The sequence below is a fragment of the Trachypithecus francoisi genome, unplaced genomic scaffold (assembly GCF_009764315.1).
Source record: "Trachypithecus francoisi isolate TF-2019V2 unplaced genomic scaffold, Tfra_2.0 Lachesis_group0, whole genome shotgun sequence".
Taxonomy (NCBI): domain Eukaryota; kingdom Metazoa; phylum Chordata; class Mammalia; order Primates; family Cercopithecidae; genus Trachypithecus; species Trachypithecus francoisi.
This window is the reverse complement of record NW_022681453.1, coordinates 69590384-69612394: the sequence shown is the minus strand read 5'-3', so window position 1 is coordinate 69612394 and position 22011 is coordinate 69590384. Positions and strand designations below refer to the sequence as shown.

The window sequence follows — 22011 nt, the reverse complement described above, 5'->3', positions numbered from 1 at the left end:
GCCGACTGTTTTTTTTTTTTTTTTCTTAGCATATGTTTTCAAGGTTTACCCATGTTGTTGTATATATCAGTATTTCATTCCTTCTTACGGCTGAATAATGTTCTGTTGTATAGATATACCACATTTTTATCCATTCCTTAGTTTGGGTTGTTTCTGCTTTTTATGATTATGTATAATGCTGCTGTGAACATTCACGTACACGTTTTTGTTTGAATATACATTTTCAATTCTCTTTATTATATATGTCGGAGTGGCTGGCCTTTCTTTTTTATTTCAACTCTCCAGTTATAGATTTTTTTCTTTTAAACTATATAAAAACCTTTTTGAAAGTAAAAGAGAAGTAATATGCATACATTTATTCATTCACCCTTTTGAGCCCACAAAAAAATTTACTGGGGATTTACTCTACAGCGGGAACTGTTGTAGGTTTTCCACTTGCAGCACTTCACTGATTTATTACAGCAAACAGGATAAAGTCGTTATCAACCTTGTTTTATACTTGAAGAACCAGAGAACCAGAATAGCTTAGTAACTTCCCAGAGCCACCTAGCGAGTAACTTGCTGCATGTGGACTGCTGAACCCAAATCTTTTAGCCCATGCTCTTTCCTTAACTCTATTCTGCCTCTATGAGGATAAGAATATGAAAATAGATAAATAAACCATTGTGGAGAACTAGGCCTTTTGGGAAATATTCTTCTGGACAGCAAATCCCATCCATGACTGTTAATATTAAGGCTCATCCTAATTCCAACCTGAAAATGCCTTTTCTCTTTATGGCTATTGCCTTAACCATCTTTTTGTCCTGCATATTAAAATCCAGTTTTCTCTTTAGCCTTTCACTCTGATTGCCTCCAGTGCTCATTGTTCACATACATTTCATTTAAAGGTTCTTATTATAAATTCTTACTGACTTTGGTAAAGTGCCATACTTAATATTTACACAAAATGGAATAAGCCCTATTCTCTGGAATTTTAGGTTTGGACAGAGTTCTGCTTCAAACTGAAAAGATTTTGGAAGTTGTCTTAGTCCATTTGGGCTGCCATTAAAAAAAAATCATGAACTGGTTAGCTTATAAGCAATAAACCTATTTCTCTCACTTCTGAAGGCTGGGAAGTCAAGATCCAGGGACCGGTAGATTCAGTGTCTGGTGAGGGCCCATTGCCCACAGTCGGCACCTTCTCACTGGGTTCTCACATGGGGAAGGGTGAAACAAGCTCCCTTGGGCCTCTTGGGTAAGATCACTAATCCCACGCATTAGGGCTCCACCCTCATGACCTAATCACCTCCTAAAGACCTCACCTCTTAATTCTGTTGCTTTGAGGATTCTATTTTAACATATGAATTTTGAGGGGACAGAAACATTCACAGCATAGAAGGCATTGAATCCAATAATTTTATTTGATAGATGAGAACACTGAGGCCAAAGAGATTGTGATATCTCTAATATTCACTGAAAAATAAATGTTTATTGAATATCTCCTGTGAACTAGGTGCTGTTCTAGACACTGGAGACACACCAGTGCACAAAATGACAGAGACCCTCTCCGGCATAGAACTATGGTCTGGTTGGGAAGACAAGCAATATATACCTTTACAAATAAATATATTACCACTTCAAAGACAATAAATACCAAGAGGAAAACACAGCAGAGTAAGGCAATAGTCAGTGACTTGGGGGTATAATTTTGGGACAGAGTGGTCATGGTTTCTAAAGAAGTGATCTTTGAACTGAGACCTGAATGACATGGAGAACCAGGCATGTGAGGATCTATGAGCAAATGTTCCAAAGACAGAGAACAGAGGTTGTAAAAGCAGAAAAAGGCAGAAAACTTGCAGTGTTGCAGAACATTGGCCAATGTGGCTGGAACCAGTGTGGCCTTCAAAGTGGGGTGCCCCACTCTGGTGGGTACCAAAGACCAAAGTCATGAGTTATGGGTGTTGGGAGAAACTGTTCGAATTTCTTTTTTCCATTTATTTTTGTCTTATACTGTGTAATTTCTATTATTTTTTATATGTTTGCTGTTACACATGACACAAACACAGTGGCATGTGTGTATATATATAATAGGTATATGTATAATTTATACATGTATATGTATACATTTTTAAATGTTTACTATATTTTCGTAGACTACTGGGCCAGTGGGCAAACAGGAAAGGGGAAGCAGATGAAAGATCCATTTAGATCATGCGAAGGGATGGGTTTGTTCTGTGTCTTGGGAAAGCATTGGAGGGTTTTGAGCAGGCCAGTGCAGGATCTAAGCCTTCCAGCTGCTGTGTGGAGGAGAGGCTGAGAGGCTGGAAGCAGGGAGACCAGTTGAGAAGCTATGGCAAAAGCAGTGGGAAATCATGGCAGCCTGTAGCAGTGGGAAGGAGGAAAGTGGCTGGGTTCCGGATGTATTTTGGAGGTAGAGTTACAAGCCTTGCTTATAGGCTGTATATGGAAGGAGAAATGCATTAAGGAAATGAATAAATAAAAAATAACAACCCCCTAGGCTTTAGCTTAGGCACTGGGTGGTCCGTGGTGCCACCTACTGACACAGAGAAGATGAGAAGAGGTACTAGAGTAGAGCAGAGGAGCACAGATCACAAGCTCTGTTACAAAATGTAAAGTTAGAGATGCCTAAGCAGAGGCCAGGCGCGGTGGCTCATGCCTGTAATCCCAGCATTTTGGGAGGCTGAGGCGGGCAAATCACTTGAGGTCAGGAGTTCGAGACCAGCCTCGCCAACATGGAGAAACCCCATTACTATTTTAGAAAATGCAAAAAATTAGCTGGGCATGGTGGTGGGTGCCTGTAATCCCAGCTGCTCAGGGGGCTGAGGCAAGAGAATCACTTGAACCCAGGAGTCGGAGGTTGCAGTGAGCTGAGATTGCACCACTGCAGTCCAACCTGGGTGACAGATTGAGACTCCATTTCAAAAAACAGAAAATGAAAAACAATAACTTAACTAGCACACACACACAAACATCTAAGCAGAGACGCTGAATGGGCCTTAGTCCTAGGAGCCTGGAGCTGAGGGGAGAGGTGGGCACTAAACTTGGTCTTCTGCAGTTTATGTTCTTCCCATTGTTGCAGTTGCTCCCAGAGGGAGTTAATGTATGTATTTATTTTTATGTATTTTTAAGCAAATACATAATCATTAATAATAAAGAATATGTGAGAGTCTTTGAACAAATATTCAAAGTAGATTAAATTTAAATATTTTACCCCTCTTTGGATTGCGTCAAAAGACTGCGTTAAAGCCAGAAAGTTTACTGAAAAGTTTTCAGGATCCCAGGCTGTATTTAACAGTAGTCCTGTTGAATGAGTGCCATGCTAGTCCTCCCGAGAAACACCCCATTGTCACATAACAGTTGTCTCCATTTTCCAAGAGGCCATTTTTCAGTAGTTTTACTTCTTCCCACCCACAGAGGGTCATGCGCTGCAAAGAGAAATAGTGCCATCAATTTGCTTTCTGAAAATACAGTGAGTGTTCCACCAAAAGTGATTTCAATTGGTCTAAATTATCCTTGAGTCTCTTTACTACTTCAGAAGTCATAGAAAACTGGCAACGTCACCAAAAGCTAAATAGAAGCAAACTCAGACTGTTTTTTAACTTAGATCAGCTTCACAACCTCAGCACTATTGATATTTAGTGCTGGATGATTCCTACTGTGGGGCACTGCTCTGTGCATTGCAGGACGTTTAACAGCATCCCTGGCCTTTGCCTACTAGATACCAGTAGCACTCCCACACACATTGATGACCATCAAAAATATCTCCAGACATTGCCAGATGTCCCTGAGTGGGGAGGGGAGTGGTACACAAAATCACCTCAAGGTGAGAACCACTGACTTGGAGAAAAGATAATCCTGTGCATCAGTGATTGTCATCATCGCTTCCGTTCCTTAAAAAAAATGCCATAGAATAGGAAAGGATCTGCTACATACACTAGAAGACAACTGGGTAGTGAGTAAGAAACCCACAGGGCATAGTATAGGCTGTAAAATATATCTTTCTGTGGCAGGGATATAAGCCTTAATGATCTGGGAAAGTAGAGGTTCTAACTTGAAATGGCCTTGGAGCATGTGCTCTCCAGCTGTGGGGAGGAGAGGCAGCCTCCTGTCTTACTCTGGCTGTTAGGCTACCTCCGTGGCTGGACAGACATTCCCATCTGGCTGAAGCATGAGGCAGAGGCAGAGTTTTCAGGAGTAAAGACTCGTTGTTGTCACTCTGGCTCACAACGAGTGTTCAATAAATGCTTGTTATAGGCATGAATGAATGAATGAACGAATAAGTGAGTGGTCCCTCTCTGAAAAGTATGGAAGGTGCAGCTACCTCCTGAAGCCCCTGTTTGTCTTCTGGCAAGTCTGGCCATGAGAGTCATCAGTTTCTGGTGTGCAGCCTCAGCCCCAGGCCCCACCGTGCCCAAGAGAAGCCAGGGTGGCACTCAGCCCCCATCATGGGATCAGGAATGGAGGGACCGTGGATGGGGAGTCTGGATGGATGTGATGAGCAGGCCTCCTCCAACACTGAGCTCTTCTGTTGCCTTTACAGCAAACCGGCCTATCATGAAGAGCCTGACCTTGCCAGCCCTCTCCTTGCCCATGAAGCTGGTGAGCCTTGAGGAAGCTCAGGCCCGCAGCCTGGCCACTAACCATCCTGCTCGCAAGGAAAGGAGGGAGAACAGCCTGCCTGAGATTGTCCCTCCCATGGGCACCCTCTTCCACACCGTCCTTGAGTTACCAGACAACAAGTAAGTGGCACTCTTTTAAAAAAATTCTAGGAGATGTGTGGTTGAAGAGCAAAGAGGAGGAGAGGTATACAGTCTCAGGGTCAAGATGGCGGTGTGGGTTGGAGGTACCATCTGGGTTGGGGTTTAAGGAAACATTCCAGAAGAGAAGGGAGCTGTCTCTACAACTCTCTCACCAGCGGTTGATGCCTTTATGCATACACTGCCCCAAAGTTAACAAGATTCCCGATCTCTCATTTATCAAGCACCATGTTGGGAGAGTGTTAGAGGGGTCACATCATAAGTCATGACTGAAACTCCTGACTTTTTAGTATAGATAAATCAGGCTTGGTGTTTACAAAAGAAAGTTTACTGAAAACAAAAATTTGACCCCCTCCCCTGACCCTCCATCCCCACGTGATGATACAAAAGGCATAGGGTTGAGTGTTCTGATGGAGGACACCTTGACAAATAGTGTCATTCTAGGCTGATAGCTCTGGGTGAGCAGCACTTGGGTACATGCAAACCTGGCTGGCATCCTTGTCAGAGCCTGTCAGAGCCCTCCCTCATCTCCAAAACAAATAAAGCATTGTTTTCATTGGTAGAATATTTTCTTTCCTCATTTCTCCCTGTCACTTCCTCTATTGCCACCTGGGTCTCTACCCACCCCCTCACTCGTATGCCATGGTAGAAAGAAGCAGGTTTGAACAGGAGTCCTAAATTCTAAGCAGATTGTAGGTGGAGGGGCTGAAAGGCAACCTTTCCATTGAAGGTGTCATCCCCACTGTTTGGTCAGTGAAAAGAGGTATGAAAGCAGGCACCTTGCACAATTCGGAGATGCCAGTCATGCTGCATGCTATAAGAATGACATACCTGGAACTCATCTGGTGAGAAACCCATCTGTGTGCTGGAAAGTATATGGGTTGTGTTTTCTTGAGACTGAGCTCCACTGCGCCTTTCCCAATGTCCCTGGAGAATAAGTCTCATGTCTCCCTGATCCTCCAGAGATCAGGAAGAATACCTTGGAAAGACCATCAAATGCATTTTCTCTGTGCTTTAAACCACACCTATGGTGCACCATACCCAAAGGTATGCTACCCTATAAAATATTCCTCAAGGATAAAAGCTTGACAAAATGCAGGCCAAGTCCAAAGGAAACCACTAAACACTGCAAAGCTATCTCAGATGGATCATAAAAACATCCTGAGTTCAGGTACAATGACTCACTTCTGTAATCCCAGCACTTTGGGAGGCTAAGGTGGGAGGATCATTTGAGCCCAGGAGTTTGAGACCAGCCTGGGCAACATGGTGAAACCCAGTCTTTACAAAAAATAAAAATATCAGCCGGGTGTGGTGGCATGTGCCTGTAGTCCCAGTTACTCGGGAGGCTGAGGCAGGAGGACTGCTTGAGCCCAAGAGGTCAAGACTGCAGTAAGCCTTGTTTGCACCACTGAACTCCAGCCTGGGTAACAGAGCCAGACCCTGTCACCCTGTCTCAAAAACAACAACAACAACATCAACAACAACAAACATGGTGGGCTTGAGATCTGGATGTTCCATGAGAGCCCTGCAGAGAATAGGTCCTTTGTGGAACTCACAGATTTCAGGTTTTCATCCTGAAACTGCCCAGCAGAGCCACAGCAGGGCAAGGCCTCCATGGTGACCCCTGGGGTGCCAGGCTCTCTCAACCCAGCCTAGTGCTCCCCTTTGCCCATCTCACCAAAGCAGCCTGGTGTGAGGCTAAGCCAGAGACACACTAACTACCCTCTGCATTTCTCTGTAGTGATCATTGACCACACCCTGCAGGCTGCTACTCTCCTCAGCCTCACCAGGCCAGACTCTTTTCCAGGTCGACTTTCTCATCCAACCCTTTTCAGTCCATGAAAGTCTTCACCAGCCGTCTCTTTGCCTGTGGATGTCCCAGCAGTGTGGTTATAGTGCAGGAGCCTAACAGGACCCAGGTCCCTATGGTCTTCAGTGCTTCATCCTGCACAAAAACTGACCATATGTGGTGGGTGGCCCAGTCCTGTCATCCCAGCCACTTGAGAGGCTGAAGTGAGAGGATGGCTTGAGGCCAAGTGTTTAAGACCAGCCTGGGCAAGATAGTGAGACCCCCAACTCTATAAATGAGTAAATGAATGAAATGAATGAATGGTGTCTTTGAAATTCCAGAACAAAAGTGCTTATCAGAATTCCCAGAATTGCGTGTTTGCTTGTGACTGCTGAGATTCCCACCGATCCTTGCCTCTGTTTGCCCCCACCTCTGCCTTTAATATCACACTTTACCTCTTGCCCTGGGAAATACAGTTTGCTGTGACTCATGAAAGCCTTACTTGGTCACCTGGAGCATCTCTAGACAAGGTGAGAATCAAGCTTACCTTGGATTTTAGAGGGGAATTCCCTGAAATATCAGAGCCATTCATAACTAAGGACATAAATGGAATATTTGGTCTCAATTTAAAAGTCCCCTTGAAATGACTAGTTAACAAACTAACCCCTTATGCCTTGGTTCTTTTAGGCGAAAGCTCTCCAGTAAATCAAAGAAGTGGAAATCAATATTTAACCTGGGACGTTCTGGATCGGACTCCAAATCAAAACTGAGTAGAAATGGGAGTGTATTTGTGAGAGGACAGAGGCTCTCGGGTAAGAATCAACAGTAATTGTTTTATGATACAAATATTAGTTTCATAGCTCTGCTTATTAAGTCTTGGTTTGATCTTATCAAACACACTAACTCTGAAAGAGAAACTTATAAATTAACTGGGGGAAGAGGAATCTTTTTAAAAAAAGTTTTAGACTTACCAAAAAAATTGCAAAAATAGTACACAGAGAACCTGTATACCTTTCATGCAGCTTCTCCCGATGTTAACATCTTATATAAGTTATCAAAGCCAAAAATTAATATTGATACAATACTCCTAACGAATTTGCAGATCTTATTCATATTTGGCCAGCTGTCCCACTACTGTTCTTTTTTTTCTGGTCTAGGATCCAATCCAGGATCTCACACTGCATTTGGTTGTCATGTCTCCTTAACCTCTGCCAATCTAGAACAATTACTCCGTCTTTTTGACCGTGATAACTCGGAAGAGTACTGACCATGTATTTAGTAGAATCTACTTCAGGGAGAGTTTGTCCAGTGTTCTCTCATGGTTAGACTGAGGTTAGGAATTTTTGCAGAAACCCTACAGAAGTGACCGTGTGCCTGACTCAGTGTGTCCTATTAGGAGGCACATGATGTCAGTGTCTTATTGCGTGTGAAGAGAACTGGGATCCCTTGGTTAAAGTGCTCTTTGTCATGAATTTTAGGATCCTCTAATGGTTCTTGGATGTAACAGTTATTCCTATGGCATTGCTAAAATGATGATTTTCTATTAATTGGAATTCTGCTGAAAAGACCTGTCCCTTCTCCCCCAGGGTTGTGATGTTTAAAGAAGGATGCTACCCCATGGGACTTATTTCTGAGTATTGAATAGAAATTGATACAGGAAGGAAATGAGGGAACCATATACAGTGGGGAATTTAACCAATGCAGCTGAATATGATGTCAGGAAAGAGAAGACCAAGGAAATTTTTCATAATGATCTTTAGTGTTATAGATTGAAAGTATGATAACAATGGAAGCAATAGTTATGAAACCAAGGTGTAAAAGAGAAATGTACAAATGCAATGAGCAAACTTTGATTGGATCCTGGTAAAAAAATAATAATAAAAATAAAAGAGCTGACCGAGCACAGTGGTTCGTGCCTGTAATCCCAACACTTTGGGAGGCTGAGGTGGGTGGATCACTTGAGCCCAGGAGTTCGAGACCAACCTGAGGAACATGGCAAAAACACATCTCTAAAAACAAAAACAAAAAAAGAACTGCAAAAGACAATTTGGGGAACAAAGAGGGAAAATGTGGATATAGACTGGATATTAAATGGTATTAAGGAATTATACATTTTCATAGTGTGCTAATGGTTCTTAGGAGACATATGCTAAAATTAAAGTATTCAAGGATGAAGCAGCAAAATATTGACACTTTCAAATAACTAGCAAATTATAGGTAGGTAGATAAATATCAATATAGAAATAGATAATGCAAATATAGGGCAAAATGTCAATAATTATCAAAACTAGGTGGTAAGTTTAAGGGTGGTAGGTTTCTAAATGTTTGAAATTTTTAATAGAGATTTGGGGGAAAATTAATTCCTATAGGAAAAATGTGAGATAATGTTTTTATGGACTTTCCTCAAACCCGGTAATAATCACATACCAAGGATCAGAAAGTCCAGATTTTAGAGATCTTTATGTTTGCCTGTTAGAGTAAGGAGGGGTGTCACAGTACAGCAGTTACAACGATTTAGGCTGTAAATAATGGCAAATCAATTCAATCAACTTATGCAATGAAGGAATTTACTGGCTTCTGCAGTTGAACACCCTGATAGAGGGAAGGCTTCAGGGGGTTTAATACATGGACGCTGTCATGATTTCTCCATGTTTTCCCCAGCTGTGTCCTCTTTTGAGTCAGCTTCATCCCCAGGCTGGCTTCCTTTGCTGTGGCAAAGTGGCTGTAATAGTTCTAGGCTTTCCCTCTCACTATCCCTCTAGGTCCAGAGGGAGAAAGAACATTTCTGGTAGCTTGCTCCTAAGAGCAGGGACCCTTCTTTTCCAGAAGGCCTCATCAAAATTCCCCTTGTCTCAGTATCCTTCACTGAGCCACATGGTTCAGTCCCTGTTGTCAATGGTGTGCCTTGTGCTGATTGGCTTCAGCCTGGGATCCTGAGCCAACTCCTCGCATGAGGAATGGGACTCACACCCACGAAGTACAAGAGCCATGTGCAAAGGGCAGAAGGGAAATGGACTCTGGGTACGCATCTGTAATCACCGTATGGCAAAACTCAGCTTGCACAAAATGGAAAGATAGCAAGAATGAAGAAGACAGGTTGCCACAAGTATGGCAAGACAGATACAAATCAGAAAATAGGATTCTTTTTTTTTTTTTTTTTTTTTTTTTGAGACGGAGTCTCGCTCTGCCGCCCAGGCTGGAGTACTGTGGCCAGATCTCAGCTCACTGCAAGCTCCGCCTCCCGGGTTCACGCCATTCTCCTGTCTCAGCCTCCCGAGTAGCTGGGATTATAGGCGCCCGCCACCTCGCCCGGCTAATTTTTTTGTATTTTTTAGTAGAGACGGTGTTTCACCGTGTTAGCCAGGATGGTCTCGATCTCCTGACCTCGTGATCCGCCCGTCTCGGCCTCCCAAAGTGCTGGGATTACAGGCTTGAGCCACCGCGCCCGGCCAGAAAATAGGATTCTTAAGGGAGAAACTGGGGAGAAGAGTACCTGACCAGAAACTCCTAATCTATGAAAAGAGCTTTGCTTAAGCACATCAAAGAGAGAATTTCAGTTGCAGAATTAGTGGTACAGCCATGAGAGAGGTTCACCAGTAATGAAAAGTCAAAAAACAACAAAACAAAACAACAAAAAGGAAATAAGTGGTTTGCTTTGATCTTTACTTAGGAAGATTTCCACCCCCATGTGGTTTTCAAAAAGAACAAGTCCAAGGCACTAGATCAAATGGTGGTAAACTCACAGAACATGCAAGATGCCCCTGGCCAGGGCTTCTCACACCTGGACCTCAGAATCACCCACAGAGCGGATCACACCATAGCAATTTTGCCTCAGGAGGTCTGTGGTGAGGTCTGAGTACTGGTAATGTTCTAAAAGCTCCCCAGGTGATTCTGATATGCAGCCAGGGTTGAAAGTCACTGGCTTATGATCTTATGAACAAACTAATCAGGTCTTCACTAACTGAATGCAGGGGTGAAATTCAAGAACTGTCAGTGTCAATATAAGTGGCACCCTGTGGCCTTAACTATTGCCTGAAGTGGTTTCTTTTTACCAGAAGAATATTGCTGGCAACTCTGAAAAAAAAAAGACCAATAGACTTCATGGCCATAACTTCAGTGGAATCTGTGATTAAAGTTAGGCCACTGAACCCCGTAACAGATGTAATCTACCAGTGTGGTCTCTGTAAGTGGCATGTGAGCTCACTGTTGAAATATGTATGTGAAAAGGGGAACCAATGGATTAACATACGTAAATAATATGCTTTAAAATCCCGTAACTAAGGACATTTAAAAACTTAATTCACCATGAATAGTTTTGGGATTGTTTTGGGTGGGGAGGAGTGGGTGAAGGGGTGTTTAACCATATCTAGAAAATGAAACAGGTAAGAAAGTAAGTGTTGGAAAAAATGGAGAACTGAATTAAGACACATAAACTTTAGAGCCTTCTAGATACAGGTATTTTAATTGATTCCATTTAAGTTGTTTGTACATTACTAAAGAGAAAGAAGAGTTCAGGGCACCCTCCAAAATGAACTGTGAGCAGAGAAATTTCAAAGCCATATGGCTATAGCAGGTCCAGGCTCACCTTTGAGTAACGCAGCTAAGAGAGGAGGACTCAAGGACACAAAGGCTGCCAGAAAACTGGGGGGTGCACCTCTGTGAGGCCAGGCCAAGGTCCCAGACAGAAAAATGTAATCTAAATGTAGTCATAGGCCACAGGAGCCTGAGCTCTTAGTTACTCTCCAGAAAGGGGGCCAGGAAATGCTTGGGGACTGTCCCCCAAGCCACATCTCTGATGTGCTGCTGTGCTGCGCAAGGCCACAAGGAACTGCATTATGAGAAAGAGGCTTCAACACCACCAAAGGTGGGTGGACACTGATGGACCTACAGACAGAGCTGCTGCCCGGCCTCTGTGACACAGTCAGGGGCGCCTGGTCACTGCCTGTCAAGGTTGACACGTGAGAACCAGAGAAATTCCAGCCTGGAAAACAAAGGCAATGCGTGTCCTAGAATACACAAACAAGGCCGGGCGCGGTGGCTCAAGCCTGTAATCCCAGCACTTTGGGAGGCCGAGACGGGCGGATCACGAGGACAGGAGATCGAGACCATCCTGGCTAACACGGTGAAACCCCGTCTCTACTAAAAAAAATACAAAAAAATTAGCCGGGCGAGATGGCGGGCGCCTGTAGTCCCAGCTACTCGGGAGGCTGAGGCGAGAGAATGGCGTAAACCGGGAGGCGGAGCTTGCAGTGAGCTGAGATCCGGCCACTGCACTCCAGCCCGGGCGACAGAGCGAGACTCCGTCTCAACAAAAAAAAAAAAAAAAAAAAAAAAAAAAGAATACACAAACAAAGGGATGCTGACTAGGTAGGGTCAGGGCAGTAAATCAATTTATGGATTTGTGGAAATAGCAGATCTTCAAAGGATAAGAATTCTGGGGCACATTGGAAGTGAGGAGATGAAAGGCGATCTCTGCCTTTGCAAAGGATTTGCATGGAGATGGCTGGGCGTCCCACAGCAGGCCCCAGAAAGAGAGAAGCCCCACGCTGGGAGACCAAGGGGTTAATTCAGAACCTCCCAGAAGAAGCAGGTTTGGATCAAGGAGGAAGAACAGGGGAACTTTAAACAAGAGACAAAAACAAGCTTGAGTTACAGCTCAATTTTGGTTAAGGCCAACTCTAACTGCTTCTCATAGAACCTTCTCCTGTCTTCCCCTTTGTTGCTGAGCCCTAATCCATCCTGAATAGCAGCAACAACAGTCAATAATTATTACTTTTTAATGAGTACTTACTCTATTGCAGATTAGTACAATATAATTACCTTATAGTCATTACCTATGTAATCCTCACAACAGCTCTATTTTTTCTCATTTTACACATGATAAAACTGGAATTTAGGAAAGTTTAGCTCTCACTTTGGGAGGCCAAGGCAGGAGGATTGCTTGAGTCTAGGAGTTTGAGACCAGTCTGGGCAACATAATGAGACCCTATTTCTAAAAAAAAATTTTTTTATTAGTCAGATTTGTTGGTGTGTGCCCGTAGTCCTACCTACTCCAGAGGCTAGGGCAGGAAGATTGCTTGAGCCCAGGAGGTTGAGGCTGCAGTTAGCTTATGATCACTGTACCACACTCCAGCCTGGGCAAGAGAATGAGACACTGTCTAAAAAAAAATTTAGCTCCTTGGCTGAGGTCACACAGCCCAAAAGTGGTAGAGCTGGAATTCAAACCCAGATGTTTCTGAATTCAGAGTTACCTTAAGGGCTACTAGTCCTGGGCCTCCTGCTTCCAAGTACCCTCTTTCCCCTTTTGACAAGCTCAGCCTAGAAGGAACTACCTTTCAGCCAATTTAGTTCCCTGAAAAGAGATGGTGTTTGTGAATCCATCTATTTAATACTATGCCTGGAATACGTTTTTACTCATTTAAACCACACTTCCAAAAAGCTGCTAAGGTGGCTTACAAATATGCATGGCGCACACCCAGTCACAGAGTAGGTGTGCAAAAAAGGTTTTGTTGGGATCTGTTCCAGGGTGAGGTTGACGGGTGAGATCATTGGGGAGCACCCAGCCTGCAGGCCTCAAGGAACAGAGCTGCATCCAGCAGAAGCCTAACTCCAATTCTCTTGGGCCCTCTCACCTGCTCTACCACATTTGCAGTAGCTAAGATACGGTCTCAGCTGTCTGCTGCTGAATACAAAGAGTGGCCTGGAGCCTCACAGATTCTACCCCTGGATTCATCCTTGAATACTTTTTGTACAGTAAAATTGGGCTCAGGACTCCTCATTTGCGATGAGCTATTTGACAAAATTGCAATTTACCTTTATTGTAAAATATTAATAAAACTTTGATCTATAACTGCCCTGAGTTTATGAAATCTGTCCCATTAAGAAAGTAGGAACATCTAGGGTGGGGTAGAGGAATGTTTTCAAGGGGATCAATTATACTGGAAAAACTTTCCTAAAGAATTTTGTCTTGTGTACTTGAACAGCCTGACCTATTTTTCTGAATGCTTTCTGTTAATATGCATTCATCAAGGATATTTTTTCTTTTGTCTTTAGTGGAAAAGGCTACTATCCGACCAGCTAAAAGCATGGACTCGCTGTGTTCAGTGCCTGTGGAAGGTAAGATTTTACAAGGAGTTTCTGAGTTGGAGATTACAACTAGGAGGCTGAAGCTCACTTGCCTTTATAAGTTGTCGTGCCTGCTTCTCTGTAGTCACAATCACACACAACTACCTAGTCCCAAATCCCTCCCTGACCCTACCCTAATTTAAGGGGTTTACATAGCACCATAACCTCCCCTACCTTACTCCAGGGCTAGGCCTAAAGAGCCATCCTCTTTGCCCATCCTTCCTCTAGCCACAGCTGGAGTCCATGGCTATTTTTCATTCAAACCTGAACCAGGTAAAAGGTCAACACCTGAAACCTAAGGCAGAAGAGGCTTCCCCTTTGGGCAGAAACAAAGAGCCAAGCATTGGTTTATGCCCTATGGTTTTATGCCTAGAGGCCTATGTATCTTGAATTTGGCTGTTTCCATATGCATTTGCTTCCTAGTTTTTGTGTCAAGTCATGATTTTCAGTTGGTAGGTTCATTCATTTATCTATTCATTCATTCATTCATTTATTATGTATCATTAAACATTAATTAGGCACCAGCTATGTATCAGCCATGTGCAAACCACAATATCCTTTGTTGGGGCAGACGTGTACACAGTTGCACACGAGGTAACACCCACCATGAAAATAACACATAACATTTGTTCTCACAGCTCTATCCTTCAGGGCTGACTTGCCTGTATCTCTCCCTTCTATTTCTGTTAAGTAACCAACAAGCACCATTACAAGTTACAAGGCAAAGGATTTGTCTGGCAACAGACTGTTAAAACTCCCCTATACTTATCCTATGACTTTCCAGCTCCTTTAATACAAGACATTTTTCTCTTTCAAAAATGGGTCAGACCAAAACAATACAGAAAATCTTTAGAACAACATTTTAACAATAATTCTAAACCTGGGCCGGGTGCGGTGGCTCACACCTGTAATCGCAGCACTTTGGGAGGCTGAGGCAGGCAGATCACTTGAAGCCAGGAGTTCGTGACCAGCCTGGCCAACATGGTGAAACCCTGTCTCTACTAAAAAAAATACAAAAAATTAGCCAGGCGTGGTGGTGCATGCCTATAATCCCAGCTACTCAGGAGGCCAAGGCATGAGAATCGCTTGAACCCAGGAGGCAGAGGCTGAGGCACGAGAATCATTTGAACCCAGGAGGTGGAAATTGCAGTTAGCCGAGATTGTGCCACTGCACTTCAGCCTGTCTCAAATAATAATAATAATAATAATTAATAATAATAATTCTAAACCTGTATAATACTCAGTGAGGTCTTCTTAAGTTAACTTGATACTTTCAGCATTTTCTTACTTTTATATTCATCCATTTGCTTTGGTTTGGAAACTTCTTGGCAGTTCTTGCCCAGTTTTGCAGGAGTTAATATTTCAAAATATAGGTCATTATATACATGGTATGTGAGTATTGGACAGTTCATCTAACTGCTGAGTCTCGGTGTCCTCATGTGTTAAAGATCATTACACTTTCTTACTGGGTGGTCATAAGAACTTTAAGCATAGAGTTATGTAAGATGCCCAGTTTAGTGCTTAGTACCAAATTAGAAATTATTTTCTAGATCCCTGGCAACTCACATATCATCTCCAAGCTTATTTACTTCCTATGTAGACTTTTTTCTTCCTTGCCTTCATGTCTAAGCCAGTCAAGAACTTGGTCCGGGCGTAGGGGCTCGTGCCTGTCATCCCAGCATTTTTGGAGGCCGAGGCAGGCACATCACCTGAGGTCAGGAGTTTGAAACCAGCCTGGCCAACATGGTGAAATCTCCTCTCTACTAAAAATGCAAAAATTCGCCGGGCGTGGTGGCAGGTGCCTGTAATCCCAGCTACTCAAGAGGTTGAGGCAGGAGAATCGCTTGAACCCAAGAGGTGGAGGTTGCAGTAAGCTGAGATCACGACACTGCACTCCAGCCTGGGCGACAGAGCTGTACTCCGTCTCAAAAAATATATATATTCGCTCCTCACAACTGTACTTTCTAACATTTAGTTAATTTACATTTCTAGTTTCTCATCCTCTGAATCAACAGGAGGAAGCCTGAGAAAAGGTGGGAAACAGCATTTGTTTCCTAGCTGGGAAATCAAACCCCCCTGTCTGGGTCCATCTGCCAGAGAAAACTTAAAACAAAAAGTTTTAAAGTCCTAAAATAAGACAAGATTCTGTTTATTTTTCATTTTTGTCTTCTTCATTTTGAGCTAACATAATCCTACCACCTCCCATCTGTCTCTTTATTTTCTCATGATCTATAATTAATGCCTGGTAGATGATGGCTCTGTTTAGCAACTTTAGCAGTAATCTTTTTTTGAAAACTGCTCTACCTGCAAAGTTTAAAAGTGATCTGTATGGCACGACAGCAAATAGTCCTACCAAAGCATCATGCTAAAATTCTGTGCATATAAGGAAGTGCTTTCTCTTTTGTCATCCAGATGTTACCTGTGTTTATCTGGGCGGTTATGCCCCTGTTAGAATGCTGTGCCTCTCTAGTATTCAAATGTCGTGTGCCTGTCCTTACTGGAAGGCCTGCCATTGTATGTGTGCCCAGGCTGCTGACCATACACCTGTTCCTTTTTACTAGGAAAAGAAACCAAGGGAAATTTCAATCGAACAGTTACCACCGGTGGATTTTTCATTCCAGCAACAAAGATGCACTCCACCGGCACCGGCAGCTCATGTGACCTCACCAAGCAGGAGGGCGAATGGGGCCAGGAGGGGATGCCTCCGGGGGCTGAGGGTGGCTTCGATGTCCATCTCCAGGGCGCTCAGGCCCGGCCCCCACCGGAACAACTGAAGGTTTTCCGGCCTGTTGAGGATCCAGAGGGCGAGCAAACAGCCCCAAAGATGCTGGGTATGTTCTACACTTCGAACGACAGCCCTAGCAAATCCGTCTTCACCAGTAGCCTCTTCCAGATGGAGCCGTCGCCGCGTCACCAGCGCAAGGCGCTGAACATCTCCGAGCCCTTTGCGGTGTCTGTGCCGCTCCGCGTGTCCGCCGTCATCAGCACCAACAGCACGCCGTGCAGAACACCCCCGAAGGAGCTGCAGTCTCTTTCCAGCCTGGAAGAGTTTTCTTTTCATGGATCAGAGAGCGGAGGCTGGCCAGAAGACGAGAAACCGCTGGGAGCTGAGACTTCTGCAGGTAAGTAGGGGGAGGGTCTCTTTCCATTGCAAGAGAGAAAAACCAGACTTAAATTTGCTTCGAGTTTGCAAGGCAAGACAGTGAAGTGGTTAAGCCTGTGGGCTCTAGAGCCCGACTGGGTACAAATCCAGACTTTGCCGTTTCACTGCGTGATCTCCAGCAGATGTAACCACTCTGTGCCTCGGTTTCTTAATCTGTAAGATGGGAATAATTATGTTAATAATACCTTTTTCATAAGTTTGTTGTAAGTATTAAATTATTTAGTACATATGACGCTCTCAGAACAGTGTCTACATACAACAAGTATATAATAAATGTTACCTATTATTATTTTATTTGCTCACAGAGTGAGAAGGCAGGAGAAAAACTCAGAATGGAATGCAGAGCTGCAGAGCTGGAATTGGGAATTCAGGTCTTCCAGTCTCCTTCTCTCTCCATCCACCCATCCTCATTTCTACTTTATATTTGCAGACAACATGGCTAGCAACCCTAGCAACAAGAAAGAGCATCCGTCTCCCAATTTTCTGATGTCAAATGCAGGAAGGATTCTGATTGGATCTGCCTGAGTCACACGCCCAACCTTGGACCAGTCACTGTTGCCCAGCTCATTGGGTTCTGAGATTGGCCAGACTTGAGTCTCTGGGTGTGTCTGGCGTGAGGAGAGGTTCTTTAATTAACGAGCAAACATGGGCCACATAAAATGGAAGCAGGGAGAACCCCAAAGGAAAGGATGGCTGACAATCAAACTAACATATGTTTATTGTGATTTAGGAATGTTTCTTTTCAGTTAATATTAGTCATTTTCAGCACCTATTAGGTTGTCAGGCACTCTCCTAAGTGTCCTGCAAATATTATCTCATTTCTCCCCTCTATCCTATGATATAGGTAGTCACTATTATCCCCATTTCCTTAAAGAGGAATAGGTTATTTACTCAATCACTCATAGCAAGGAAGTGGAAAAACCAGGATTTTAATCCAGACTTTAAAAAAATCCATGCTTGTAACACGACCACGCTCCCTCCTGTGTTCACTATGGGCTGTGGAGTTACAAAGATTGTTAAGACATGATCCTTTCCCCACAGCGAGCTCACAAACTAAGAAGGGAAATTGAAACTCTGCACTGAAGTCCAGTGCAGGGTCGGCCTATGGAAGAAGCGTAAGAGCCTCCTCAGGATTTTTGGAATTAGGGAGGGGTTAGGTACCCAAAGCATCATGAAAGAGATGTTCATAACAGATGGCAAGGGCATGAAGGAGAGGCAGTCCTCTCAGGAGGATTCCAGGAAGATTTAGAAGAGGTGACATTTGGACTGAGCCTTCATAAATGGGTAGGGTTTCTCCATGCAGAAAAGATGAGAAAGGGCATTCCGGGCAGCTACATGTTGTGGGAAATACGTAGGTTTTGGAACCCAACCTGGCTGATTCAGATGCTAGCTTTACTGCTTTTTGTCAGTTTGGCAGTGGGAGATTTTGGAGCCTGTTTCTCATCTGCAAAGCAGGGGAGGCTCCTATCCCAAAGGCTGTAGTGAGGTCTGAATGGGAAAATGTCCATAAAATACCTGTCCATAGTCCGGCTCACAGAAGATGTGAGTGAATATTAGTCCTCTCCCCCCATTTCCTTTCAGGATGGGTACACAGATGAGCACATTTCAGGGGATCCAGTGATGCCTTGTCTGGAAAACAGTGTCATGGGCTGGCGTGGATGCAGCAGGATGAAGGGTAGGGGAGGGAGTGAAGGCTTTGAGGAAAACAGTATTTCCAAAGGCTTTTGTGAGATTTGTTATCCTCTCCAGAAGAGTGGATCGGGGTCTTTTAGAGACAATCTGTTATCCATTTTTCCCCCTCTCTCCTCCATATAAATAAGAATACCCATTTTGCATTAAGTTGGTCTGGGAAAGACACTAAGGGAGACTCCAGCCTGCCTTCCTACCTATGGCCAGTGGGCAGTCAGGGCAGAAAGAGGAGCCTTGTGGAAGGCAGCCCTCCAGATCTGAGACCCAGGGTGGAAGGGGACTGCTGAAAGTCTCAGGTGCAACAGGTCCCCTCACCCTGCTCTCTGACGGGGTGAGGTTAACTTCAGTGTTAACCTCATGATAACGTCCATGATTATTCCAGGTTGAGAACTTCACCTTCATTAATTAAATATTTTTCTTTCTTTTTTTTTTTGGAGACGGAGTCTCGCTCTGTTGCCCAGGCTGGAGTGCAGTGGCCGGATCTCAGCTCACTGCAAGCTCCGCCTCCCGGGTTTACGCCATTCTCCTGCCTCGGCCTCCCGAGTAGCTGGGACTACAGGCGCCCGCCACCACGCCCGGCTAGTTTTTTGTATTTTTTAGTAGAGACGGGGTTTCACTGTGTTAGCCAGGATGGTCGCGATCTCCTGCCTTAAATATTTTTCTTTCTGTTGTGCAGTAGCAGTGGGCAAAAGAAAAAGAATTAAAGACAATTTTCCAGGTTACCCATTTAAACTTTTAGTTGATCTAGTCAAACCAACTCTCCCACTTTTGGCCAATCTAAGTGAAATTCCAGTGCGACCCAAAGCGTAGAGATATCGAGTAAGTGGTGCATTTTAACTAAAGTTAAATGATTGTAAATACTGATTACTCTGAATGAAAAAATCGAAGGATTAATCAATGTAATCATCATGGTTGATTATCTGACTTTTACCTGATTCAAGAGTTTGTCGTGCTAACCTTACTCTCAGCCGGTGGGGAGAAAGGACAGCAAACAGAATCCTTCTGAAAGTGAAGGATGAGCTTATGGGCTGGTTTCAAAATTACAACTAACACTCTCTGCATCCCGTTCTAGAAATGTTAATTAAGGAAGATCAGAATAAACATATAGCTTTACAGAAACTTGATAAATGAAAATCCAGAATTTCCTTAAGAGATATTAGGAGTTGCCTCTTTCTTTTACTGAAGAACTTACAGTAGAATCCTCTTAGTTCTGTTTTAGTGCATCTGAAATATGATTCTGTAACATCCGCAAAAAGTAGTTTTGCCCTATTTTTTTTAACCAGGAGCAAGCCTACCTTATAAACTCATTAGTTGATTATATTAGTTAAAGTACAGGCTAAGCTGCTATAATATAGAAAACCAAAAATACAGCGGCTCAAATAAGGTAGAAGTTTATTTCTATCTTACGCACAAGTCCAGAGTAAGGTGACTGTGATCCAGGAGATCTGGTGTTCCAGGCTCCTTCAGCCATACTCAGGGGTGTTGTCCTTGTCTGCATGGTCAGAGTGGGCTCAACATCCCCACAGTCACATTCCCACCCATGGGAAAGGCCTACAGGAAGAAGCCGAGCAGCTTCTACTTAAGGATGTCACCTAGAAGCTGCACACATCGTTTCCACTGCATCCCATCTGCCAAACGTATTTCACACAGCCACACTTACCCTCAGGAGACTGAGACATGTTGTCACTAGATGCAAAGCCATGTGCCCAGCTAAAACCTGAGGGGTGGGGGAGGTTCTAGCTCCAACTAAAGAAGAGGATAGATATTGGGCAACGATTATCAATCTCTGCCTCTATGGTCACCCGCTTTGTGTATAATGTGTCACATGCTGGGAACGTGACAATGCCCTTCCCTTTTGAGCTATGGAGAGTTCTTGTAGTTTAGAAGTAGTCACCAAATCTGTCAGCCCACAAAAATTTGTTGGAGATTTGCAGGTAATTTTTAGGAATAGATACTGCCTCTGTTCTGAGGAACTTACCCAAGGATAGAAGCCATGTACCTGAGAAGAGATCATGGTAACGTGAGGACTGTGCAGCACATAGATAATAACACTGAGTGCTGTGGTAGGACATGGTGTGGGAAAGCTACAAAGAGATGTTTTTAGGTTTATGTCTTGAGGAATGGATTCAACTAGAATCACAGGGAGGACCAAAGCAGTGGAGAACAAGGCCTGTTAGGGGAGTGGGAGAAGAGAGGACATGTGACTGGGCCACAGTGAGATGGGCTTTGCATGCCAGAGTGGAGGCAATAGGGAGCCACAGAGGGTTTTCAGCAGGGGAGTGAGTGATAGGAACAAACTCATGGTTAGCATGGGCCCTTCCTCCACACCTTACACAGGAGTCCATATTAATAGTCATGATCAATAGAAAGAAGCTCTACCAAAAGGGACACTGGCAAGTTCCTCCAACTACTAGATTTTAGGAGAATGTTAAACAAATATGTGTTTGAAAATTACAGATGCATTTACCCTTTCACCCAAAAGTTTCACTTCTAAGAATTTATCCTAAATAAATAGTTGCATAAATACAAAATGACGTTTGCATGTCATGGCATTATTTGTAATAGCAAAGGACTGGAAACAACCCAAATGCCCCCTTTAGGGGTCTGGTTGAATAACTAGGATGCATCCACACAATGAAGTTCTATAGAGTCCATAGCTTCGTGAGCCTTGCACTACATTCCCCCAAACTCCTGCGCATCTGTCGGGGACAGTTTCTGTGCACACGAAAGGCACCTATTTCAGATGTCTGCCTTGCGTTTCCGGTTTTCTGCCTCAGAGCATTTTATGAAGGGATTGGCTCACTCAGCCTTTGTGCGGGACAGCTCAGAAGCATGGAGAATTAACTGGGGTAGCTCTCAAGTAATACAAGCCAGGAATCAGGAATGACCCAGCCTCTTATCATACGGAGGGATTGTTGGGGGGCACATTCTACATAGTGCTTCTTAGGGTTACCAGAGATTGAGTCCCAGTTGCTGAAAATGGGAACCAACTCAACAAAATACTCTTTATTGACTTTTCCTCCGTTCCTCTCCCTTTCTCATTTTTGCTTCCTGGGACCACCTTCTAAATAAGCCACCTGCTACTCGGACCCTTTTCAGGATCTGCTTTGAAGGAAACCCAAACTAGGCCACATCATAAAGAATGATCAGGCCGGGCGCGATGGCTCACGTCTGTAATCCCAGCACTTTGGGAGGCCGAGGCGGGCAGATCACCTGAGGTCAGGGGTTTGAGACCAGTGTGACCAACATGATGAAACCCTGTCTGTACTAAAAAATACAAAAATTAGATAGGTGCAGTGGCAGGTGCCTGTAGTCCCAGCTACTAGGGAAGTTGAGGCAGGAGAATCGCTTGAACCCAGGAGGCGGAGATTGCAGTGAGCCGATATTGCACCACTGCACTCCAGCCTGGGTAACAGAGTGAGACTCTGTCTGAAAAAAAAAAAAAAAAAAAAAAAAGAATGACTAATTTCCCTCTCTACTAACATGGC

At 43.9% G+C, this 22011-nt stretch overlaps 1 protein-coding gene across 2 annotated transcripts in view; it reads left to right on the top strand.

The window, feature by feature from the left end:
- Positions 1-22011, top strand: part of ARHGAP31 (Rho GTPase activating protein 31) — a 129383-nt gene that overhangs the window by 96193 nt on the left and 11179 nt on the right. Inside the window, exons 7-10 of one of the 2 annotated variants that reach the window (XM_033211156.1) lie at positions 4541-4739; positions 7234-7358; positions 13600-13662; positions 16233-16793. In XM_033211156.1, coding sequence (XP_033067047.1) covers positions 4541-4739; positions 7234-7358; positions 13600-13662; positions 16233-16793 — 948 coding nt within the window. The remainder of the gene's footprint in view (positions 1-4540; positions 4740-7233; positions 7359-13599; positions 13663-16232; positions 16794-22011) is intronic. The other variant, XM_033211157.1, reaches the window with a different exon arrangement.